Source organism: Temnothorax americanus, unplaced genomic scaffold (assembly GCF_048541705.1).
Source record: "Temnothorax americanus isolate GAGA-0224 unplaced genomic scaffold, ASM4854170v1 Scaffold63, whole genome shotgun sequence".
Classification (NCBI taxonomy): domain Eukaryota; kingdom Metazoa; phylum Arthropoda; class Insecta; order Hymenoptera; family Formicidae; genus Temnothorax; species Temnothorax americanus.
Window position 1 is genome coordinate 667,384 of NW_027509778.1, and position 20,392 is coordinate 687,775.

The 20,392-nt window shown below is 39.8% G+C and overlaps 3 protein-coding genes, 1 long non-coding RNA gene and 1 pseudogene across 6 annotated transcripts in view; 3 read left to right on the forward strand and 2 right to left on the reverse strand.

Annotated features, from left to right (window-relative positions):
- The window catches only part of LOC143905543 (histone demethylase UTY-like), a 143,553-nt gene that overhangs the window by 101,692 nt on the left and 21,469 nt on the right, over window positions 1-20,392 (reverse strand). The window lies entirely within an intron of this gene.
- LOC143905550 (uncharacterized) lies at window positions 1,365-19,576 on the forward strand (annotated as a pseudogene).
- LOC143905568 (uncharacterized) lies at window positions 3,065-5,764 on the forward strand. The gene is made up of 3 exons (XM_077421061.1): window positions 3,065-3,215; window positions 3,352-4,675; window positions 5,176-5,764. The coding sequence occupies exons 1-3, from the start codon at window positions 3,104-3,106 to the stop codon at window positions 5,762-5,764; spliced, it is 2,025 nt and encodes a 674-aa protein (XP_077277187.1). The 5' UTR covers window positions 3,065-3,103.
- Window positions 11,165-12,788, reverse strand: LOC143905566 (uncharacterized). The gene is made up of 4 exons (XR_013259233.1): window positions 12,627-12,788; window positions 12,387-12,541; window positions 11,412-11,528; window positions 11,165-11,303 (listed from the first exon to the last, which is right to left on the reverse strand). It is a non-coding gene; the product is annotated as an uncharacterized LOC143905566 (long non-coding RNA).
- On the forward strand, window positions 11,522-18,292 carry LOC143905549 (uncharacterized). Of its 2 annotated transcripts, none has more exons than XM_077421036.1 (12): window positions 11,522-11,686; window positions 14,392-14,644; window positions 14,902-15,132; window positions 15,199-15,288; window positions 15,368-15,457; window positions 15,665-15,736; window positions 16,196-16,291; window positions 16,575-16,646; window positions 16,780-16,878; window positions 17,427-17,662; window positions 17,743-17,911; window positions 18,002-18,290. In XM_077421036.1, exons 1-12 carry the CDS (start codon window positions 11,675-11,677, stop codon window positions 18,205-18,207), a joined length of 1,626 nt encoding a protein of 541 aa, XP_077277162.1. In that variant the 5' UTR covers window positions 11,522-11,674; the 3' UTR covers window positions 18,208-18,290. The 2 variants fall into 2 exon arrangements, with proteins under 2 accessions (XP_077277162.1, XP_077277161.1); XM_077421035.1 differs by lacking the exon at window positions 11,522-11,686 and adding an exon at window positions 13,377-13,541 and having other exon boundaries at window positions 18,002-18,292.

The following is a 20,392-nucleotide window of genomic DNA, read 5'->3' on the forward strand; positions in this document are numbered from 1 at the left end:
TGTGTTAGATACCTGGGTGTACCAATTGATTCTGGCCTCAGATGGGGCCAGGCCATTCATGATCGCTCCTGCAAGGCCCTCGGCAAACTGAAAGTTTTATATCCGCTTATAAACAGTAATAGTGGGCTTCATATTAATCTTAAACTTCTTTTATTTAAAATATGTGTTAGATCTGCAATGCTTTACGCTGCCCCCGTATGGGCGGCAGCTGCACGATCTCATCTAAAACACTTACAGATTACACAAAATAAATCCTTACGTTTAATTCTCGGCATGCCATATGATACTCCTATACATGATCTACATTCCAATGCTAAAATTGAATACATTAATGAGGTAATTGCTAGACAACTTACTAATGCCTATAAGCATGATCATTCAAATCCACTAATTAGCTGCATTGGTGATTACGACATTAATGATATTCCTTTGAAAATTAAATGTCGCTTGCCTAAGCATTTTGCTCCCAGTATTCCTTAGTAAATTGATGGGTGGATCACATATTCTCTACTCACTTATTTATATATATTATTTTTCATGTTTACCTTCCACAATCCAAAATTTCCCTTTTCCTTTTCTTTTTCCCTTTTTTTGTGCTGCTAAATGCTCAATGGGTTTTTTGCAAATTTTCCCATATGCTTCATTCTGGAACTAAGCTTTCTTCCGATTTCTGAAACTTTTGTTTTTTCGGTATTACTTGATCATGTTATATGCAGGTTTGGCTGGTCCTGGGAACTGCGTTCTTTAATTTCATCGGAAACAAAAAAAAGCGGTGTAAACGCGCGATTTGCTTGTTCAAATTCGCTGCAATTCAGGGCGATTCCAAATACGATCCCGTCAATTTTTAGGTCTCTTTTGGTGTAAACGAATGATGACTAGACCTATTTCGGGTCACAATATAGGTCAGGCCGCAATCAGGTCGCTGGGTGTAAACGTAGCCAATGAACCATACCTAAACAAACGTCTAATATCTAAAATACTATACTATTAAGACACAAAAAACGGCCTAAATATGCAGACATTGAATACTTGCCAGAAAATTATTTAAATGTAATCTAGAAGCTCTCTAAAATATTTAAACATTTAAACTCCGTTATTTGAATGTATGCCTATTGTTTTCATTAACCGTATGTTTAACATTTGTCATTTGTTCTCGAGACGTTGTCGAGACAAGCTGCGTTGATTACCGCTATTACTGCGTTAAGGTAGTTCGATGATGAAAAGCCAAAGTCAAAACAATGTTTATAATTTTTTTATTTTCATAATTATAAAAAAATAGAATAACGCATCGCAAAAGTTCGTAACGACGTAAAAAGACCATTAGTAAATAATTTTTACGTTTTAGAATAATATTTTGCCTGAAATAGATTAAGGGGGGAATCTACTTTGATGGGTCAAAAAATCGATTTTTTTGCATAAATAAATAGTATAAGGTTTCAAGAATATATTCCCAAAGTATTATCGTCAAACTCGTAAAATTGACGAAACTACAGCTCTTTTTAGTGAGGCGCGCGGAGGGACGTACGCTATACTGGCTTCGCAGCGTTCTCGGTTCTATTATTGCGGGAACAAAATAATCCTATATACCCGCTAGACCTACAACTATTTTATTTGACCCTATAGTGTTTATATTTATGTGTTCGTGCTTCGAAATGTCGGCTTGTACGGACATAAAAGTAAAATCATGCCTCGCAAAGGTAAAAAGAACGGTTTTCGTCACTCAAGACCACGAAAAAGATCGTTTCAAAGAAATCAGTTTACTGCCAAAACAAACTGCATCAACGAGTAATGCGGCTAAAAAATTGAAGACTGCGGATGATGACATTATTATAAGTCAAACTCACGGCTATCGCATTATTGAATTTTTCACTGTTTTTAGTGCTTTGACTCAAATGCTAATTTGTAAAAATTGCAAGAAAAATGTAACTTTTGGTGAAACGGGAAGTCGCGGATTAAGATTCAAAATAGCTGTTACTTGCTCATGTGGCGTTCGGAAGATCAATTCAGGCCCTTTTATTAACAGTGCCTTCGAAATTAATAGAAGAATAATATTTGTCATGAGATTGTTGGGAATCTGCAAAGAAGGCATAAATTTGTTCTGTGATCTCATGGATATGTGCCAAAATTTCCATTATAAAGTATATTATGCCTCTGTAAAAAACATTTATACTGCATCCAAAGGTGTCTTCCATACATTGTGCCATAAAGCCGTCAAAGAAGAAATAGAAATAAACATGCAAAAAGGAAAGCCATCGCAAAATTTGATCGTTTCCGGTGATGGAACATGGAAAAAGCGTGGTTTTTCATCTTTATTTGGTGTAACAACGCTCATAGGACAAAACACTGGAAAGATAATTGATCTCGTCGTAAAAAGCAGCCATTGCCAATCCTGTATTTTTTGGAAAAACAAAAAGGACACTGTAGAATATTCCGAGTGGTTTGAAGATCACAAAGAAACGTGCTCCATCAACCATTCTAGATCTTCCGGAAAAATGGAAGTAAATTCAATGAAAGAGATGTTTTCCAGATCTGAAGAACAGTTTGGCGTGAGATACTGCAATTATATCAGCGATGGCGACTATAAAACTTTTAAAGCCCTTATGGATTTACAACCCTACGGCGAAGATATAACATTGAAGAAACATGAATGTGTTGGGCACGTCGAAAAAAGAATGGGCACTCGCCTGAGAAATATAAAGAAAGCGGCGAAACTCGGAAGGAAAGGAAAGCTGACGGACATACTAATAAAAAAATTGACAAAATATTACGGATTAGCAATAAGAACCCGAGCAGAAATTAGATTAGGCATGCCCGATGTATGGTTAGCGCCTGATCGGGAAGCAGTAAGGTATGCCCTAATAAGAAATTCCCGACATGGGCCTGATCCGGTGCGCAACGGGGACGCTCTTTTCAAACATTTTTCAGGTTATTGTTATACGGGCCTGATTTTCTTGTCCCCATCATTTCCCTCATAGGGTTTGATAAATGTTAGCCTGAATATATGTTCCTAACCTAACCTGCAATTTCGTAATAATACTGCATCTGTTATCGAAGTGGTGGCAAAATATATTAAACATCTAGTAAATAAAGTGGATATTAATTAATGTTTATTATGGATAGAAATTGTGATAAAAAGCGTTTTTTGACACGAATCCGCGTGAGAAGATTTCGATCAGTTCGTAAATCAACAATTTATTCAAGAACTGAATCGCACGGTACGTATATAGTATTATATGTATATCAAATAAAATGCAATTTTATAGTTCAAATAATTTTATTTTATATAACGTCAAATACATTAAAATCATGTATAAAATTCTAAGAACTAAAATAATTAACTATTATTCCCAGATAATAACCATCCAAATTCAGATGTTTATGGAGTGGCGTCAACATCCAACGACCATAATTTAATTGTGCCTAATCAAGATTCATCAAGTAGTGAACTCGATATTAATGAACAAAATGTGAATATTATACAAAATCACATGAGCTCTCATAGTATCGAAGATCACGTAAATAATACAGAATATGAAAATAGTGATGTGGAAAATGAAAATGTTTTTGAAGACAATCAAAGCATTAATGAGAATATTGAAAACGAAAGAGAAGAAAATGAAACCAGAGAAGTAGTAATGAGAGATGTTACTGATAGCGAAGACAACAATAACGACAATAGTGAGGAAACAAATGATGAAAGCGATGAAGCATGGGATGATGTAGCACAGATTCGACAATGGGCAATTCAGTCTCGTATTCAACATTGTCATTTAGATACACTACTTAGAATTTTAAGAAGACGATTAATTCCAAATTTGCCAACAACATCTAAAACATTTTTGAAAACAACATCGGCTAATTATCAAATTAAAGATTTCAGATCAAACCATGGTGCGATTATAGGTGAATTCGTATATTTTGGAATAACGGCAGGTCTTCAAAGATGTGTGAATAAAGAAGTACATCTAACAGATACACTCGATCTGCAAATAAATTGTGATGGTCTTCCTTTATATAAGTCTAGCGCGAAACAATTTTGGCCGATTTTATGTAAAGTTTACAACACTCCGGACATATACAAACCTTTTACTGTGGCTATATTTTCCGGTAATGAAAAACCCAATAATTTAAGCAGTTATTTAAATGACTTCATAAAGGAAGTGAACGATTTGACACGTGAAGGTGTTATAATCGAAGAACGAATCTTTAAGGTGCGTATTATGTGCTTTATTTGCGATAGACCTGCACGTTCATTTCTTAAATGCATAAAAGGTCATGGAGGATATAACGCATGTGAACGATGCTTAGTTCCTGGACAACGTTGTCAAAATCGAACCGTTTATCCCTCTGTAACTTGTGATAAACGAACCGATGAATCATTTAGAGCACAAGAAGACTCTGAGCATCACATCAGCATCTCTCCACTTCTTCGTTTAGAACCTCCGATCGATATGATAAAACAATTTGTTCTTGATTTCATGCACCAAGGTTGCTTAGGTGTCATGAAAAAAATGATGCTTGATTTTTGGTTGGAAGGAAATCTAGCTACAAAACTGAGTCAAAGTAAAAAACGTCAGTTGTCACAAAGTTTAGTTAGATTACAATCACAAATACCAGTAGACTTTCAACGAACAACAAGATCAATATCAGATATTGCCAAGTGGAAAGCAACAGAGTACAGATTGTATTTGCTTTATGTTGGTCCTGTTGTTTTGCAGCCAATATTGGAAAAGAGATATTATAATCATTTTCTCCTTCTTCATGCTGCATGTAGGATCCTGAGCTCAGATAACTTATGTTTAAAATATAATTCTCAAGCAAAAGTTTATTTGAGCCATTTTGTTATGCTTACACAACAATATTATAATACTCAAAGTATAGTTTTAAATATTCATAGTCTTACTCACCTAGCTGATGATGTCAAAAACATGAAGTGTTCCTTAAGTAATTATACAGCCTGTGGCGGTCTCCCGACCGCACAATCAAGACGGTACGCGCGCCGCGCGCGCGCCCACCGATCACGCGCCAAGCGCGTGGGCCCGACTACGGCCCGCAAAGCTATACGAAAGCGCCGCCGACAAGTGGCAGACTTTCTCGCGTTTCAGTTCCCGACAGGGAAAAATAAAAGGCCACACAACGACGGCCTAGACAGCTTTCGACTGCTCCTCGGCTTAGAGCCGAGAACAGAAGAAGCATTTTGGTAACCGATCTCGACGTCACCTTGCCGCCGCCGAAGCTACGGCCACCACCGAGACGAGCTGCGCCACTTCGCCTGCCGCTACCGCCACAACCTCAGCGGCCCCTGGACTACCGCCCAGGCCAACCGTGGAAGCTCGTCCCGCTCCAGCTCTCGCCGGTGCGACCTGACTCGTCCTCCACGTCCGCTCATCACAACGTGGGACGTACGAGTTCGGCGCTACACGTCTCCACGACTATCGTGGACGGTGCCTCCACTCCTGTCGCCGCTGCCACCGTCACCCTCCGAGCGGGTACACCAGGGGACGCAGACCATCCCGCCTGCGCGTGTACACCGAGGCGTGCAGCACCAGCCATCACGCGGCACTCAGGAAGTGCAGACGGACACGGAGTGGGAGGTCACCTCCTCTCGAGGGACGCAGACCGAGGAGCCAGCGACACTCCTATCGGAGTCGACACCGACCGCGGAACCGGAGCAGTCCCTCACACCACCGGGGACACCGCCGACGTGGCGGAAGTTCAGCTCCTTCCGGAAGACCACGACGCAGCCGAGCATCATCTGGCGTGAGCGACTCCGCGACTAGGAGGAGAAGAAACCAATCGGCCCTTTTCAGGGCCACACAACAAGAAGAGCCCAAACGGCCCTTTTCAGGGCCGCCTCCACGGTCCTTCTCAGGGCCTTCTTCAGCACACTGACACACCGACATCTGTATAACAGTACCTAGAATAAAAGACCTATTTATTGTACACCTCTGTCTCTCAGCTCACTCGGCGATCCCTCTCTCGCTACGACATATCCTCTGCGAAAGGCACGCGACGCCCCAGCGTAAGTGGCTAGCAGCCCACAAATTGGTGACCCCGACGTCGGAGAGGAAGACCAATGTCAAGAGCGAACCACACGGTGAAGATAGAGAGCGACGACGACTACAAAGAGATGGAGGAATTCAACGCGAAGAGAGTGTCAATACGAATTCCCCCTTTCTGGCCGGAAGAACCCGAGCTTTGGTTCGCACAACTAGAGGAACAATTCGCCCTATGCGAGATCAAAGAAGAGATGCCAAGTACGCATACGTCATCTCGCGAATCCAGCCGAAACAAGCCAAGGAAATCAAAGATGTCATCACACATCCCCCGGCAGAGCATAAATACGAGGCAATCAAGAAGGCGCTGATCCAGAGGCTCACGGACTCACAGGGACAACGGATCAGACAGCTACTAGAGCACGAGGAGCTAGGAGACAGGAAGCCATCGCAGTTTCTCCGGCACTTATCGACACTAGCCGGGACCACCGTCTCGAACGAACTCCTACGAACGCTCTGGTTAGGGCGACTACCCCCACAAACACAAGCTATCTTGGCTACACGAACGGAAGATAGACTAAAGGATGTAGCGGACCAGGCTGACCGAATACACGAGGTCAACAGCAAAGCGCTCGTCCTGGCGACAACCGCGCCAACGCCCACAAGTACAACCGCAAACACCGACGAGGCACAAGGGGACGCGCTGAGCAAACAAATAGCAGCGCTCACTCTGCAAGTGGAGAAGATGGTCAAATCCATTCAAGCACAAGGCAGAAACCGCCAGAGAAATCGCAGCCGAAGCCGCCAACGCAGCAAGACACCCCGCCGAGACGGAGTGTGCTACTATCACCGCCGTTTCGGAGCGGAGGCACAGAAGTGTACTCAACCGTACACATTCAAGGCGGAATACAAGAAGGGCAGTCATTGAGGGCGGCCAATGACAACAGCCCCGGATCCCGCCGCCTGTACGTCACAGATCGCACGACCCAGAAGAGATACCTCATAGACACCGGATCAGACGTCAGCGTATCTCCCTACATCAGTACTCAGGGAGAGAAAAGCAGGAGCTTATCAACTCTTCGCGGCGAACGGATCCGTAATAGAAACATATGGATTCACCACTCTGCAACCAGATTTCGGATTGAGAAGAGCACACCCGTGGCGATTCATCGTCGCGGACGTAACAGTACCGATAATCGGGTCAGACTTCTTGTCACACTATCACCTGCTACCGGACGTAAGAAATAAGAAGCTAATCGACGGGCAGACAGAACTCGCGGCGCCCGGATCCACTGGCACGAGCAATCTGACATCAATAAAGACACTGAGGATAGAAACGGGATATAATGATATCCTGACCAAGTATCCAGGAATCATGAACCCCAGCATCAAGGCCAAGCTAGGAAGGCATAGCACTACACATCACATTAAAACAACACAAGGTCAACCAGAGGCCTGCCGTCCACGCCGACTGGCTCCGGACAAACTCCAAGCGGCCAAAAGGGAGTTCAATCTCCTACTACAAGAAGGGATAATAAGACCTTCAAAAAGCCCATGGGCATCACCACTGCACATGGTACCGAAAGGAAATGGCACATGGCGAGCCTGCGGAGACTACCGCGGAGTAAACGCAAGAACAGAGGCCGACAAGTACCCAGTACCTCACATTGAAGATTTTGCGCAGACTTTTCACGGAAAGAGGATCTTCAGCACATTGGACCTCGTACGGGCATACAACCAAATACCCGTAAACCCGGACGACATACCAAAAACGGCGATCACTACGCCCTTCGGCTTATTTGAGTACCTCTACATGCCATTCGGACTTCGCAACGCAGCACAGACGTTTCAGAGGTTTATAGACGAAATACTGAGGGGCCTCAACTTCTGTTATGCCTACATCGACGACATCATCGTAGCATCCGACACGGAAGAAGAACACAGAGACCACCTACGCCAATTGTTCGAAAGATTAGAACAATACGGAATAAAGGTCAATCCGGCAAAATGCGTATTCGGCGCGAAACAAGTAAAGTTCCTGGGATACCTGGTATCAGCCAAGGGTACCACACCACTACCAGAGAAAGTAGAGGCAATCCGGAAATTCCCCAAACCTCAGAACATAAAGCAGCTACGACGATTCCTGGGCACGATAAACTTTTACCGCCGTTTCATTCCAGGCGCAGCAAAGGATCAAGCCCTGTTGAACGAGATGCTCAAGGGGCCTCAGATGAAAGGCAAAATACCAGTCCCATGGACAACGGAAACGGAGAAGGCTTTCCAGAGCTGCAAGGATAGCCTATCTCGAGCTACCGTACTGGCACATCCGGACCCGAGAGCAGAACTAGCAGTTACGACAGACGCCTCAGAACTGGCAATAGGAGCAGTAATGCAGCAGGAAACGGACAAGGGATGGCAGCCACTCGCGTTCCTGAGTAAGAAGCTCAACCGCGCACAGACAAAGTACAGCCCGTACGATCGCGAGCTTCTAGGGATATACACGGCAATAAAACACTTCAGACACATGCTTGAAGGAAAGGATTTCGTGGTATACACCGACCACAAGCCGTTGACATACGCCCTCAACCAGGATCCTCTACGCAGCTCACCACGGCAGACACGACACCTCGAATATATCGCACAGTTCACCACGGACATACGACATGTGTCAGGAAAAGACAATGTCGTAGCCGACGCATTATCGAGGGTGGATGCAGTACACCAGGCCATCGACTTCGAAGCACTGGCCAGATCACAGAAAAAAGAACCAGAAACAAAAGAGCTAAAAGAGAACAGCAAATCACTTAGGCTCACAGAGATTCCCGTCCCAGGAAGCAAGACGACCATACTATGCGACACATCCACGCCAACAGCCCGACCTTACGTGACAAAGCCATATAGACAGCAGGTCTTTCAATCCCTGCATGGCTTGTCGCACCCAGGAACGAAGGCAACGGCCAGGATGGTAGCAGAGCAATACGTATGGCCGGGGATCCAGGGAGATTGCAAGCAGTGGGCACAGGCATGCACTCATTTCCAGAAATCTAAGATTACCCGACACAACAACTCGCCAGTTGGGAACTTCAGGGCTCCGACGAGGAGATTCGAACACATACACGTCGACCTGGTGGGGGCCTCTTCCGATGTCGAAAGAATACAAGTATTGCCTGACCATCATCGACCGATTCACACGATGGCCAGAAGCAATCCCGGTGCCCGACATAACGGCAGAAACAGTAGCCGAACACATATTTAGAGAATGGATAGCGAGATACGGCACTCCGACCAGAATAACAACGGACCAAGGACGCCAGTTTGAAGCAGACCTCTTCCGGAGATTAACACGCTTGACTGGATCCAATCACATCCGGACAACAGCCTACCACCCAGCAGCTAACGGGATGGTAGAGAGATTCCATCAACAGATGAAGGCAGCTATAAAGTGCCATAAAACCACACACTGAACCAAAGTATTACCAGTAGTACTAATGGGCATCAGGGCAGCTTGGAAGGAGGACCTAAACGCAACACCAGCGGAACTAGTGTTTGGATAATCAATCCGCTTACCAGGACAATTCCTAAGCACGCAAGAGACAACAAGTACAGCAGACACAGACGACCTGATAACAAGATTGAAGCAGACGATAGATCGGCTAAGACCGAAAATCAAACGCCATGGTCAGAGGTCTACATTTGTCTTCAAAAACATGCAAACAACGCCAAGAGTGTTCCTAAGGCATGATGCACCACACGGGGCATTGCAACCCCCGTATGACGGCCCATACGAGGTTGTAAACCGAGGTAAAAAAACCTTCAAACTAAAAATTAATGGTAGAACTATCAATGTGTCAATAGATCGCATCAAACCAGCCTACACCTTGGAGGAGGACAGTCACAGCCAAACAGCCAAGGAAGACGAGAAGGCAGAGCAAAAGGATCAACCAACCACAGAGGTCAAGACCAGAGCCGGGAGAACATCAAGGTCTCCGGTCCGATTCAACCTCGCTTAACCCAGGCTCACCCTCAACCAGGGGGGTACTGTGGCGGTCTCCCGACCGCACAATCAAGACGGTACGCGCACCGCGCGCGCGCCCACCGATCACGCGCCGAGCGCGTGGGCCCGATGTGCGGCCCGCGAAGCTATACAAAAGCGCCGCCGACAGGTGGCAGACTTTCTCGCGTTTCAGTTCCCGACAGGGAAGAATAAAAGGCCACACAGCGACGGCCTAGACAGCTTTCGACTGCTCCTCGGCTTAGAGCCGAGAACAGGAGAAGCATTTTGGTAACCGATCTCGACGTCACCTTGCCGCCGCCGAAGCTACGGCCACCACCGAGACGAGCTGCGCCACTTCGCCTGCCGCTACCGCCACAACCTCAGCGGCCCCTGGACTACCGCCCAGGCCAACCGTGGAAGCTCGTCCCGCCCCAGCTCTCGCCGGTGCGACCGACTCGTCCTCCACGTGCGCTCATCACAACGTGGGACGTACGAGTTCGGCGCTACACGTCTCCACGACTATCGTGGACGGTGCCTCCACTCCTGTCGCCACTGCCACCGTCACCCTCCGAGCGGGTACACCAGGGGACGCAGACCATCCCGCCTGCGCGTGTACACCGAGGCGTGCAGCACCAGCCATCACGCGGCACTCAGGAAGTGCAGACGGACACGGAGTGGGAGGTCACCTCCTCTCGAGGGACGCAAACCGAGGAGCCAGCGACACTCCTATCGGAGTCGACACCGACCGCGGAACCGGAGCAGTCCCTCACACCACCGGGGACACCGCCGACGTGGCGGAAGTTCAGCTCCTTCCGGAAGACCACGACGCAGCCGAGCATCATCTGGCGTGAGCGACTCCGCGACTAGGAGGAGAAGAAACCAATCGGCCCTTTTCAGGGCCACACAACAAGAAGAGCCCAAACGGCCCTTTTCAGGGCCGCCTCCACGGTCCTTCTCAGGGCCTTCTTCAGCACACTGACACACCGACATCTGTATAACAGGACCTAGAATAAACGACCTATTTATTGTACACCTCTGTCTCTCAGCTCACTCGGCGATCCCTCTCTCGCTACGACATATTCTCTGCGAAGAGCACGCGACGCCCCAGCGTAAGTGGCTAGCAGCCCACACAGCCTTTCCATTTGAGAGTCTATTAGGAAAAATAAAAAAAGTACTTCGAAGTGGAAATCGACCACTCGCACAATTCTGCCGACGGCAGCATGAATCGCTTTATGCAGAGTCAAACAAAGTGACGTTACCACGGACTGTCATAATATTGAAAACAGGCCTTTCTGAACCATGTGGACGAACTCCTGTCAAAAAGATTAAATATAAAGAAACTATATTGACATGTACAGAACCAAATAATGTAATATCTCTCACAAATAAAATAATAATAAAAATTGAGACAATGTACATACCGCAAAATGGAAAAGAAGAGGATATTGTATTAACTGGGAACAAATTAAGAATTGTAAAACCAATGTTCACGTATCCTTGCAATTCAGGTAAACTTGATATGTGGCAGGTAGTTGAAACTGAAATCAAAAGTACATGTTTACTCCAAGATGTTACTTGTAAAATGGTCTGCTTAAAAGCTATAATTTACGAAAATGATGATGAAGAGACTGACGACGAAGAGGAGACAAAGATTTTCGTTATGCCACTTCTTCATATGTGACATATGTGGCATGATGTAAGTATACATATACTATTGTGTAAATATTTGGGACATTATTGTCTCTCAACACTTTACAGCGTCTGTGGGTTAGACAGAGAAACACCATATATTTTTCTCTCTCTCACGTGATTATGGCTGCTGTTCTTTTGACACTACAAATGCTTCGAAAATTTTTTCTTCTCTTTTTTTTTAATGAAGAAAGAAGGAGAAGAATGCTTCGAAGCATTTGTAGCGTCAAGTAGACCGCATCAGCCTTTGACAAAACCGCAAATTCAGACTCTGTTATAGAACCTCTAATATTAATCATTATTTATTTTCAACTCTTCAATTGCACAAGTACTTCGTTTTTTCCAATGATTTTTTAGGGTTAATTCAGACAAATTTACATAGCGCATAAACATATGCATAAAGAAATTAATTGGCATACGCAAATGCATAAAGCAATGGGCCAATCCAATTCTTTATGCAAATGCTTATGCACCTATGAAAGTTTGTCTGGACAAACTCTTTGGACCGGTTGTTTAAACTTCTTGGTAACTTTATTTATTAGATAAACATGTGTCTATTTTTATCTAATTTTCTAAATAAATAAAGACATATGTATAAATAGGTATCTGACGGATAAAGCTTAGCAAGAAGTTGGAACAACCGGGCCTTAATAAATTAATAAATCATATAAATGTACTAATTTCTATTTGCTCTAAAATAAACTTACTTTTATTCAATGGCATTAACTTATATATTTACTGTAAATGTACTTTTATCCAATGGTATTCCAGTATTGTTACAAAATTTTGTTCAAGTTTGTGATTAATAACTGAAATATCGTCACAAGTATATACTTCTTCTCGGAGTTGGCTTTAATAATTTCTGAAATAAAAAAATATTTTTCCATAAAGTACCATATTTTTATTTTTTATTGTCATGTTTTTTAAATATAAAAATTAAAACTTACCTGACAATCTATTCTATTTGCACTTTTTCACATGAAATACGACTATGTATTGCATAGGTTAGGTTATTATTTAATTATCTTCATATGATACTTCTTTCAATGAGATCCAATAAAATAAACAATGACAACGATGTGGTCAACATCTTGAGACCGTGCTTAAGACGGTCTCAAGCTCAAGATGTTGATCATATCGTTGTCATTGTTTATTTATTGGATCTCATTGAAAAAAGTATCATATGAAATTTTAAATCATAGAAAGAAACTGACTATGAGAATACTGCCTATTATTAGGCCAGGGACACCTAAAAAAACTTAAACAATAAGATTTAAGCAATAAAGAACTTGATCAATTATAGTTAAACATTTTTGATAATTATGTATTGTAATTGATTAATTTATGACTGCTTAATAGCCAATTTCTTCACCGTCAGATAATTCTATCTTTCGATAGAGTTATCCAACGGTGAAGAAATTGGCCCTAAGTCTTAAGCGGGGAACACATACTTTTGCATAACGCATAATACGTAAGTATAAGAAAACTGATTGGTCTATTTCCTTATGCACATGTGTATGGACCAATCAATTTTCTTATGCTTACGCATTATGCGTTGTGCAGAAGTGTGTGCTCCCCGCTTTATTACTACTTAAGTTTTTTACGTGCCGCTGGCTTTATTCGAAGTTTTTGGCGCCATTTAATGACCCGGCACATACACTAAAGAGAAGCCAATCAGCGCGGCGCTGAGCGGCGCACGTATATATGCGCGCATGTTGGCTAACCTGGCTAACACGGCTGTCGCTGTCGCTGTATGGCTCTTCTCTTCTTTAGTGTGCGCATCTGAGATATCCCTCGCGAGAACCGAGAACGTGCGTCTTTATTGTAGTACGATGTCCGGAAAGGAGAAATTCTCACAAATGGTATATATATATATATTATTTTCTGTAATTTTCGCTTTTTATATTTTATTGCAATTTCAACCTGCCTTGTAATTTCGATACTAACCTACACGTCAATTAACCTCTAAATTATAAAACAAACAATGCAAGTTACATTTCGTAAAATATGTAATAAACGAAGCACAGAAGTATCGGAGAGAAGTAATTGTGACTTTGTGGCAGAGTTGTTGCTTGAGAAGGGGAAAGATCTAGACTTGAGTCCCGGATGCTGTGCCTTTTTTTTTCTTTGGTTACTGGCACCGAGCGGATTCCCGCGCATACGGCCAACATGGCCATGAACGATATCAAAGTAAAACAATCCAAAATTAACGCGATACGTGAGAGAGATAAAAAACCACAGATTGCTATAGATCTGCAGTGGGAATCTGATTGAATTTGCTGCCAATCTGTCCTCAATCTGCTAGCATTTTGCTATCAGAGACATTAGTGTTGGACTAGTACTTCCACACTCGACCGCATTACGCGTTACACGGGCAACTGCTGTGCCTAAATATTTTTCTTGTGTTGTAGCCTATAATTTTAACTTCTCGCAAAACATCTCTCTCTCCCTCCTTCCGACCCTTCCTCCCTCCCTTCTTTCCTTCCTTCCTTCCTTCCTCCCTGCCTCCTCTGTACCTTCCTTCCCTTCCTTTTCTTTCTCTCCTATCCCATTTTGGTAATATTTTCCTAGTTTTCTCAATTACATAATACTTTTACTTTAATAATAGGTGTATCGATATTTATTTGCATTATTACACACTTATTGTGACATTCATTTTCCTTCTTAATTATTAAACATTAAATTGATATAAAAATAATATTTATTTTGTAGAATGTGGCAGAATCCAGTAAAATTTATAAACTTATAGAGTTTATATCTAAAGATAGATGCAAAGGTCGAAGTGTGGATGTTGTACCGTGTGAATGGATTGTTTACGATAATGAGGCTGGGAACTTAAAGACAGTTTTTATGCCACCGCCATATACAACCGAGACGGCAGAATTATTACATTCTCTTGTCAAAAGTAGAGCAGAACCACCAAAATCGTGGCCATTCTATCAAATTAATATTGTAGGAGACGCCAGTAAGTTTTTGCTAAATTTTTTTTATTGCTTAATTGGAATTTCATAAGCAAATTTATTTTGTTAATGCGGAGATACGTAAAACAAAATATCTGTTTTATATTTTGCATATAGACAACATGTTCGCGAACTTTTCAAATGATCCTTGTACAATCTAGTATCCATTGATGATACGTGATTAACTATTTAAACTCCTGTTCACTTTTATGTGATTATGTCAATTTATATTTGTAATTCTTGAATATTAATATATTTCTAGAAACTTACGAGTTAGCCTTGGGTAAATTAAAAAAACTAGAAGAAAAGAAATATGTTTATTCCACAGAAAGTGATCACGGTGAATCCCGAGCACTTTCTGATACAAAAAGATACAAACTAAAAGCAATTAAAACTAACCGCGATGTGGAAAAAAAATTATTGAATGTTCCACCGTTATACAGCGACGATGACACTTGCAGCCTACTCAGCGAGACCAGCAAAGAGAGTGAATGTAAGTATTTTAATTAATTAATTATTGACTATTCATATAATTAATTATCTACTTGATTTATTTTAGCGATTTCAAATAATGAAGAAAATTTATATACAAAACGAAAAACTTATAGTCAATGCCAAAAAACTTATAGTCACAACACAATAAAAAATGGTATGTATTTATTTAAAAATATTTGTATATTGCATTTTTTGAAAATAAAATATTTCTAATCTCTATATGTATATTGCAGTAATTTCAAAAGATAAGGAAAAACAATCAGGAACCAAATCCAATAAACATAAGTTTGAGAAAATGGGAAGTGTCAGTCATGCAACTAAAGGTAAGTTTTCTATTTATTACATGATTGTTTTAATGCGTATTTAGGCATTGTTCCGATATGTACTGTCAGTACTGAAGTCTATAGTATACATAATGTGAATTATAGATTTTTTGTACTGACTTACAGTATATACCGGAACACTGCCTTAATTATTCTAATTTTGTAAAAATAAAAAATATATTTATAATATCTGTAATTGTTTCTCAGAGAATAAAGAGACTGAGAAAACCAAGAAAAACTCAATTGCGTTAACAAGCGGACAGTTTCAAATGAGTAAAGGTATGTGTATAATTTCTTCTATATAAACATATATATATATATGTATTATATATTTTTTAATATTGTCTGTTAATTTATAGAATTAGTTGAAATCGATAAAAATGTGTAAATTGGCAGATTGTATTGACAAAATCAGTTATAAATATTTTCTGCTTATTTTCGTGAGCATATAATATATAACAAATGTATATTTTACGTCAACGTCTGTCTTGAAGTCACTAATCCACCGCTCACGCAATTCATGGACATGTGACTGTCAAAATGTAATTTATGATTGGCCAGCTTTATATATAAACCCTTATATCTCAAAAACTATTATTTAAAATAAAAATTTATAAATAACTATTCTATTTAATTTCTCGAGAACTTCATTGCTATAGTATTTTGATTCGCGAATTTCGGGACACCCTGTATAGTACTTTACGAAAATAAAATATATCTAATTTCTATATATTGCAGCAATTTCCAAAGATGTGGAAAAAGAATCAAGGACGTTATGCAAATCCAATAAACAAAAGTTGGATAAAATAGAAATTTTAAGTCGTGCAATTAAAGGTAAGATCTCTATTTATTACACGATTGTTTTAATGTATATTTTAGCCGTGTTCCGATATACAGTAATGCCAGTACTGAAAATCTATAAATCTATAGTATACGTAACGTAAATAATATATTTGAAGTACTAACATTACAGTGCGTACTGGAAAACTGCCTTTATATATTCAAATTTTGTAAAAATAAAAAGTATATTTATTTAATATCTGTAATTGTTTCTCTCTCTCTCTCTCTCTCTCTCTCTCTCTCTCTCTCTCTCTCTCTCTCTCTCTCTCTCTCTCAGATAATACAGAGACTGAGAAAACCGAGAAAAATCCAATTGTGTTAAAAAGCGGACAGTTACAAATGAGCAAAGGTATTTATGTATATTTTTTTATTGCGCATTATAAATGTTTTCTGCTTATTTCTGTAAGTTTATTTCTTATATGGATTTAAAAGCATTCATATGTAAAGTGATATTATATTCTAATTGTTGCAATGGTTTCTAGGACAATACACTGATGGCAATACTACTTCAAACACTAAACATTGTGTCGAGAAAAGTCCCACTTATCTGTTTGATGAGAAGAAACAATATACCACTAATGGCAAGTTTTATTAATTTATATTTTACTGCGTGATTTTTAATACCTAATTTTAATTTACAATAATGAATAGGACCAATGAAAGTGTCAAGCATAACGATGAAATTGCCTATATCGGTCTACAGCGGATCTTGGTGTCTAATAATATTTCTTGTGGGAATTTATTTACTATCTCTATAGCTCATGCAAACTGCGCGCCGCAAATTTCGTCGGTCTTGAAACACAGTTCTTACATGAAGCCGAGACACGTAATATTACAAATTAAATTGATTAGCAATTTAATAGTTTGATGCTAAGAAGCATCTATAAGATTCCCCTCCCCGAAAAAAACTGTAAAGAATTTATTGCGAAAAATGATACCTCAGCCAGGACTGGGAGATCCTGGTTCGTGTTTCAAGACCGATGAAATTTGCGGCGCGCAGTTTGCATGAGCTAGAGATTATAAATAAATTCACACAAAAATTAATATTAGGCACCAAGATCCGCAGTAGACCAATATAGGAAATTTTCATCGTTATGCTATTCATTTTAATTATTGCATTATACTATAGATTTAGCGCGCTTGGTGACATCAGGATTCAGAAGTGTATGTTCACAGTTAACACAATTAACTTTAAACATAAATGAGTTGAAAAATATTGTATCTCTTGAAAAGAATATTTCTCGTCAAATTTGCACTGATATTCAATTTTCTGAAAAATATGATATGGAATTTCCATGTAAAACGCTGGAAAACTTTATGCAATTTGAAGAAAACCTAAAAAACAAAGAATTTCGGCAAGATTTTGTAAGACATTTTTCCTATAAATACTTATCCTGCATTTATAAATTATATACTTGATTTTAAACGTATTATTGTGTTTTTAGCAACTTAATTTATGGAAAAATATCGACACAAGCACGTCTTTATTAAAATCATTGACTAATATTTTAAAAAAATATATGTCGAGAGATGTAGCTATGGCATTTACGGCCGTTAAAAAAGTGGACAAAAAGCAAATCTTGAAAACAACTATTTTCTCGTCATGCATTCAAAGTAATCATTTTTCGTATTCTATACATATATCTGATGTATTTATAATTTTGATTATTATGCTAGCTCTTAAATCTCATTCGTAAATTACAGACGTTGTCATCGAAGAATATTCGACATCGAACGCTCATCCACCAATTACAGACAAGATGTACTATTCAACATTAGGCAGCATACTTAACAATGCCAAGGATTGGGAAGGCCATCGACTAATGAGACAAAAAAAATTAAACCCAACTCATACAGAAGAAGAATTGGAAGAGACAATGGAAGGAGACGATGACGCTGTTTATGAATAATAGATATATATTCAATATGATATTATCTAAGAGTATATATGATACTATAAGTATATATTATATGTGATATTAAAGAGCTAGGCAGTCATATTTAAAATATATAATATATATAAGATTTTAGTATAATTATATATATTATAAGTATATAAATAAGAGATATAAATAAAAATAAGTATATTAATCGGTTCAATAAAATCATTACTAAAATTCATTTTTAAAATATTATAACCTAATCTATATCGATATACTGGTGCCCTACCAGCCGAAAATGTAAGGCGCAACAAGGGGCAGTCATGAGGCCCTGATAAGGAAAACATGATCAGGCAATTTTAATTCTCGACGTTACATTTACGATCGGGGCCTAACAAGGACTACCTGATGAGCCCCTGATCAGGCGTTAGGGCATGCTTATTAGGTCCCCATTAGGGCCCTTCCAAAATTTCTGCTCGGGAAGACATCCGGATTCAGTTGAAGAGATGAAAAAAGCCATCATGGCTACTTATATTATCACTTATGCTCAACCGATAAAAAACCACAACACGAATACTGTCCAACGGGGTGTGAAAGTTGATGCAAATGGCGAGTAGCAGAAGCGACTGGGAAACTAGCTGAATTTGAACACCCACCTGCTTTTCTCAAAAATGTTCAAGAGCAATTGTTGTCGATTTATCAAGATTTGTCCAAGGATGATCTATTGGAAAGATGCTTAGGCGGATATACGCAGAATTCAAACAAAAGTTTCAATGCAAGTCTGTGGCGTCTGGCACCAAAACATCTTCACTGCGGCGCAAAAACAATTGAAATTTCTGCATATTTTGGTACTGCGATCTTAAATGAAGGATACTACCCTATTTTAAAAATAATGGAAGCAATGGGCATTGTGATCGGACAACATACCAAAAAATTCGTCGATTCACAGAATGACAAACGACTGCGGAGAGCAGAAATTCGTACTTGGGAGAACACGAAAGAAGCTCGAACAGCCAACAGAATGCAGAAAACTGCCCAACAGGAGTTATACGAGGAAGAGGAAGGCATATTGTATGGGCCCGGAATAGCGGATTGAACATTATTTCATTGTAAGTATCGTGAAAACATCAAGAACTTCATTTCTATATTCAAGTACGACTCTTCTGACCCGCCATTTTAAATCCGCCATTTTAAATTTTAAAAATCTGATATCAGATTCGGATTCAGCAAAGTCAAAAACCTTTATAATAAAATTTGCATGCATTTTTACGTGCTTTTTCGGCTGAGAGCAAAAAAATAAACTAACGCGTTTTTCTCAAAACCACTTTTTCCAACTTTGCGTACAAGATAACTCAAAAAGTAATCACTCAAATAACTTTCGCCAAGCATGATTCGATTCCTTACAATTTTCTCCAGAGATTAAACCTGCGTTTACATTTTATTATTTATTTATAACATTTTTATCAACAACAGAAAATCGATTTTTTGATTTAAAAAAAAAATGTCATTTTTCTTACGATTGCTGTAACTTCTTCAATTTTTCATATTTTTATTTGCAAATAAGTTCAATCCCTGCGTAATTGATTAAGCTTTAAAAAAAATTTTTATTTTTTGCTTTCAGATTACCCAGCTCGTTGCTACACTGTACGCAACTAACTGTTGCGCTACCAACATTGCGCTACAAAATTGTCCGTCAATATAATAAAAATTAACGTAACTAAAAAAAAAAATTTTTTTTTCTTCTTTAAGAATGCCTTTCTATATTACAAAAAAAATTAATCCAATATCACTTAGTTTCCTTGAAAAAAATTCCCAAAAAATCATTTTTCAGCCGGCTAAAGTAGATTCCCCCCTTAAATAAAGTGTGTGTTAACGCGTCGCTTGACTAGTTTTCAACTTTAATTATTAATTTAAAAAAAAACTGTACGGTGGATCGTGTTCACCTTCAACTATAGGCTTTCTCACAGTGTCCTTTTTCCATCGATATATATTGTTCAGACATTTTTGGCAAAAAATTTTTCGCAAACTCGTGTTATTCATAGGAAAATAATCTCTTTTCCTATTAGACCAATGTTAAAATCATTAAAATCACCTAATTTTAAAATTAAATATCTTGAGAACGGGACGGTGAATTATCTTTTTTCTGTGCTTAATCGATTCAGGAGAGTTCCTTTTTTCGATATAAAAAATAAAACCTATCACTTTTGGTAAAAGT

Coding starts and splice junctions, on each gene's coding strand:
- LOC143905568 (XM_077421061.1), top strand. CDS start 3,104: ATGTTTATTATGGATAGAAATTGTGATAAAAAGCGTTTTTTGACACGA. Junction 3,216..3,351: donor TTCAAGAACTGAATCGCACG/GTACGTATATAG, acceptor TATTATTCCCAG/ATAATAACCATCCAAATTCA. Junction 4,676..5,175: donor GCCAAGTGGAAAGCAACAGA/GTACAGATTGTA, acceptor TCCTCGGCTTAG/AGCCGAGAACAGAAGAAGCA.
- LOC143905549 (XM_077421035.1), top strand. CDS start 13,392: ATGTTGGCTAACCTGGCTAACACGGCTGTCGCTGTCGCTGTATGGCTC. Junction 14,645..14,901: donor TAATATTGTAGGAGACGCCA/GTAAGTTTTTGC, acceptor ATATATTTCTAG/AAACTTACGAGTTAGCCTTG. Junction 16,292..16,574: donor TTTAAGTCGTGCAATTAAAG/GTAAGATCTCTA, acceptor TCTCTCTCTCAG/ATAATACAGAGACTGAGAAA.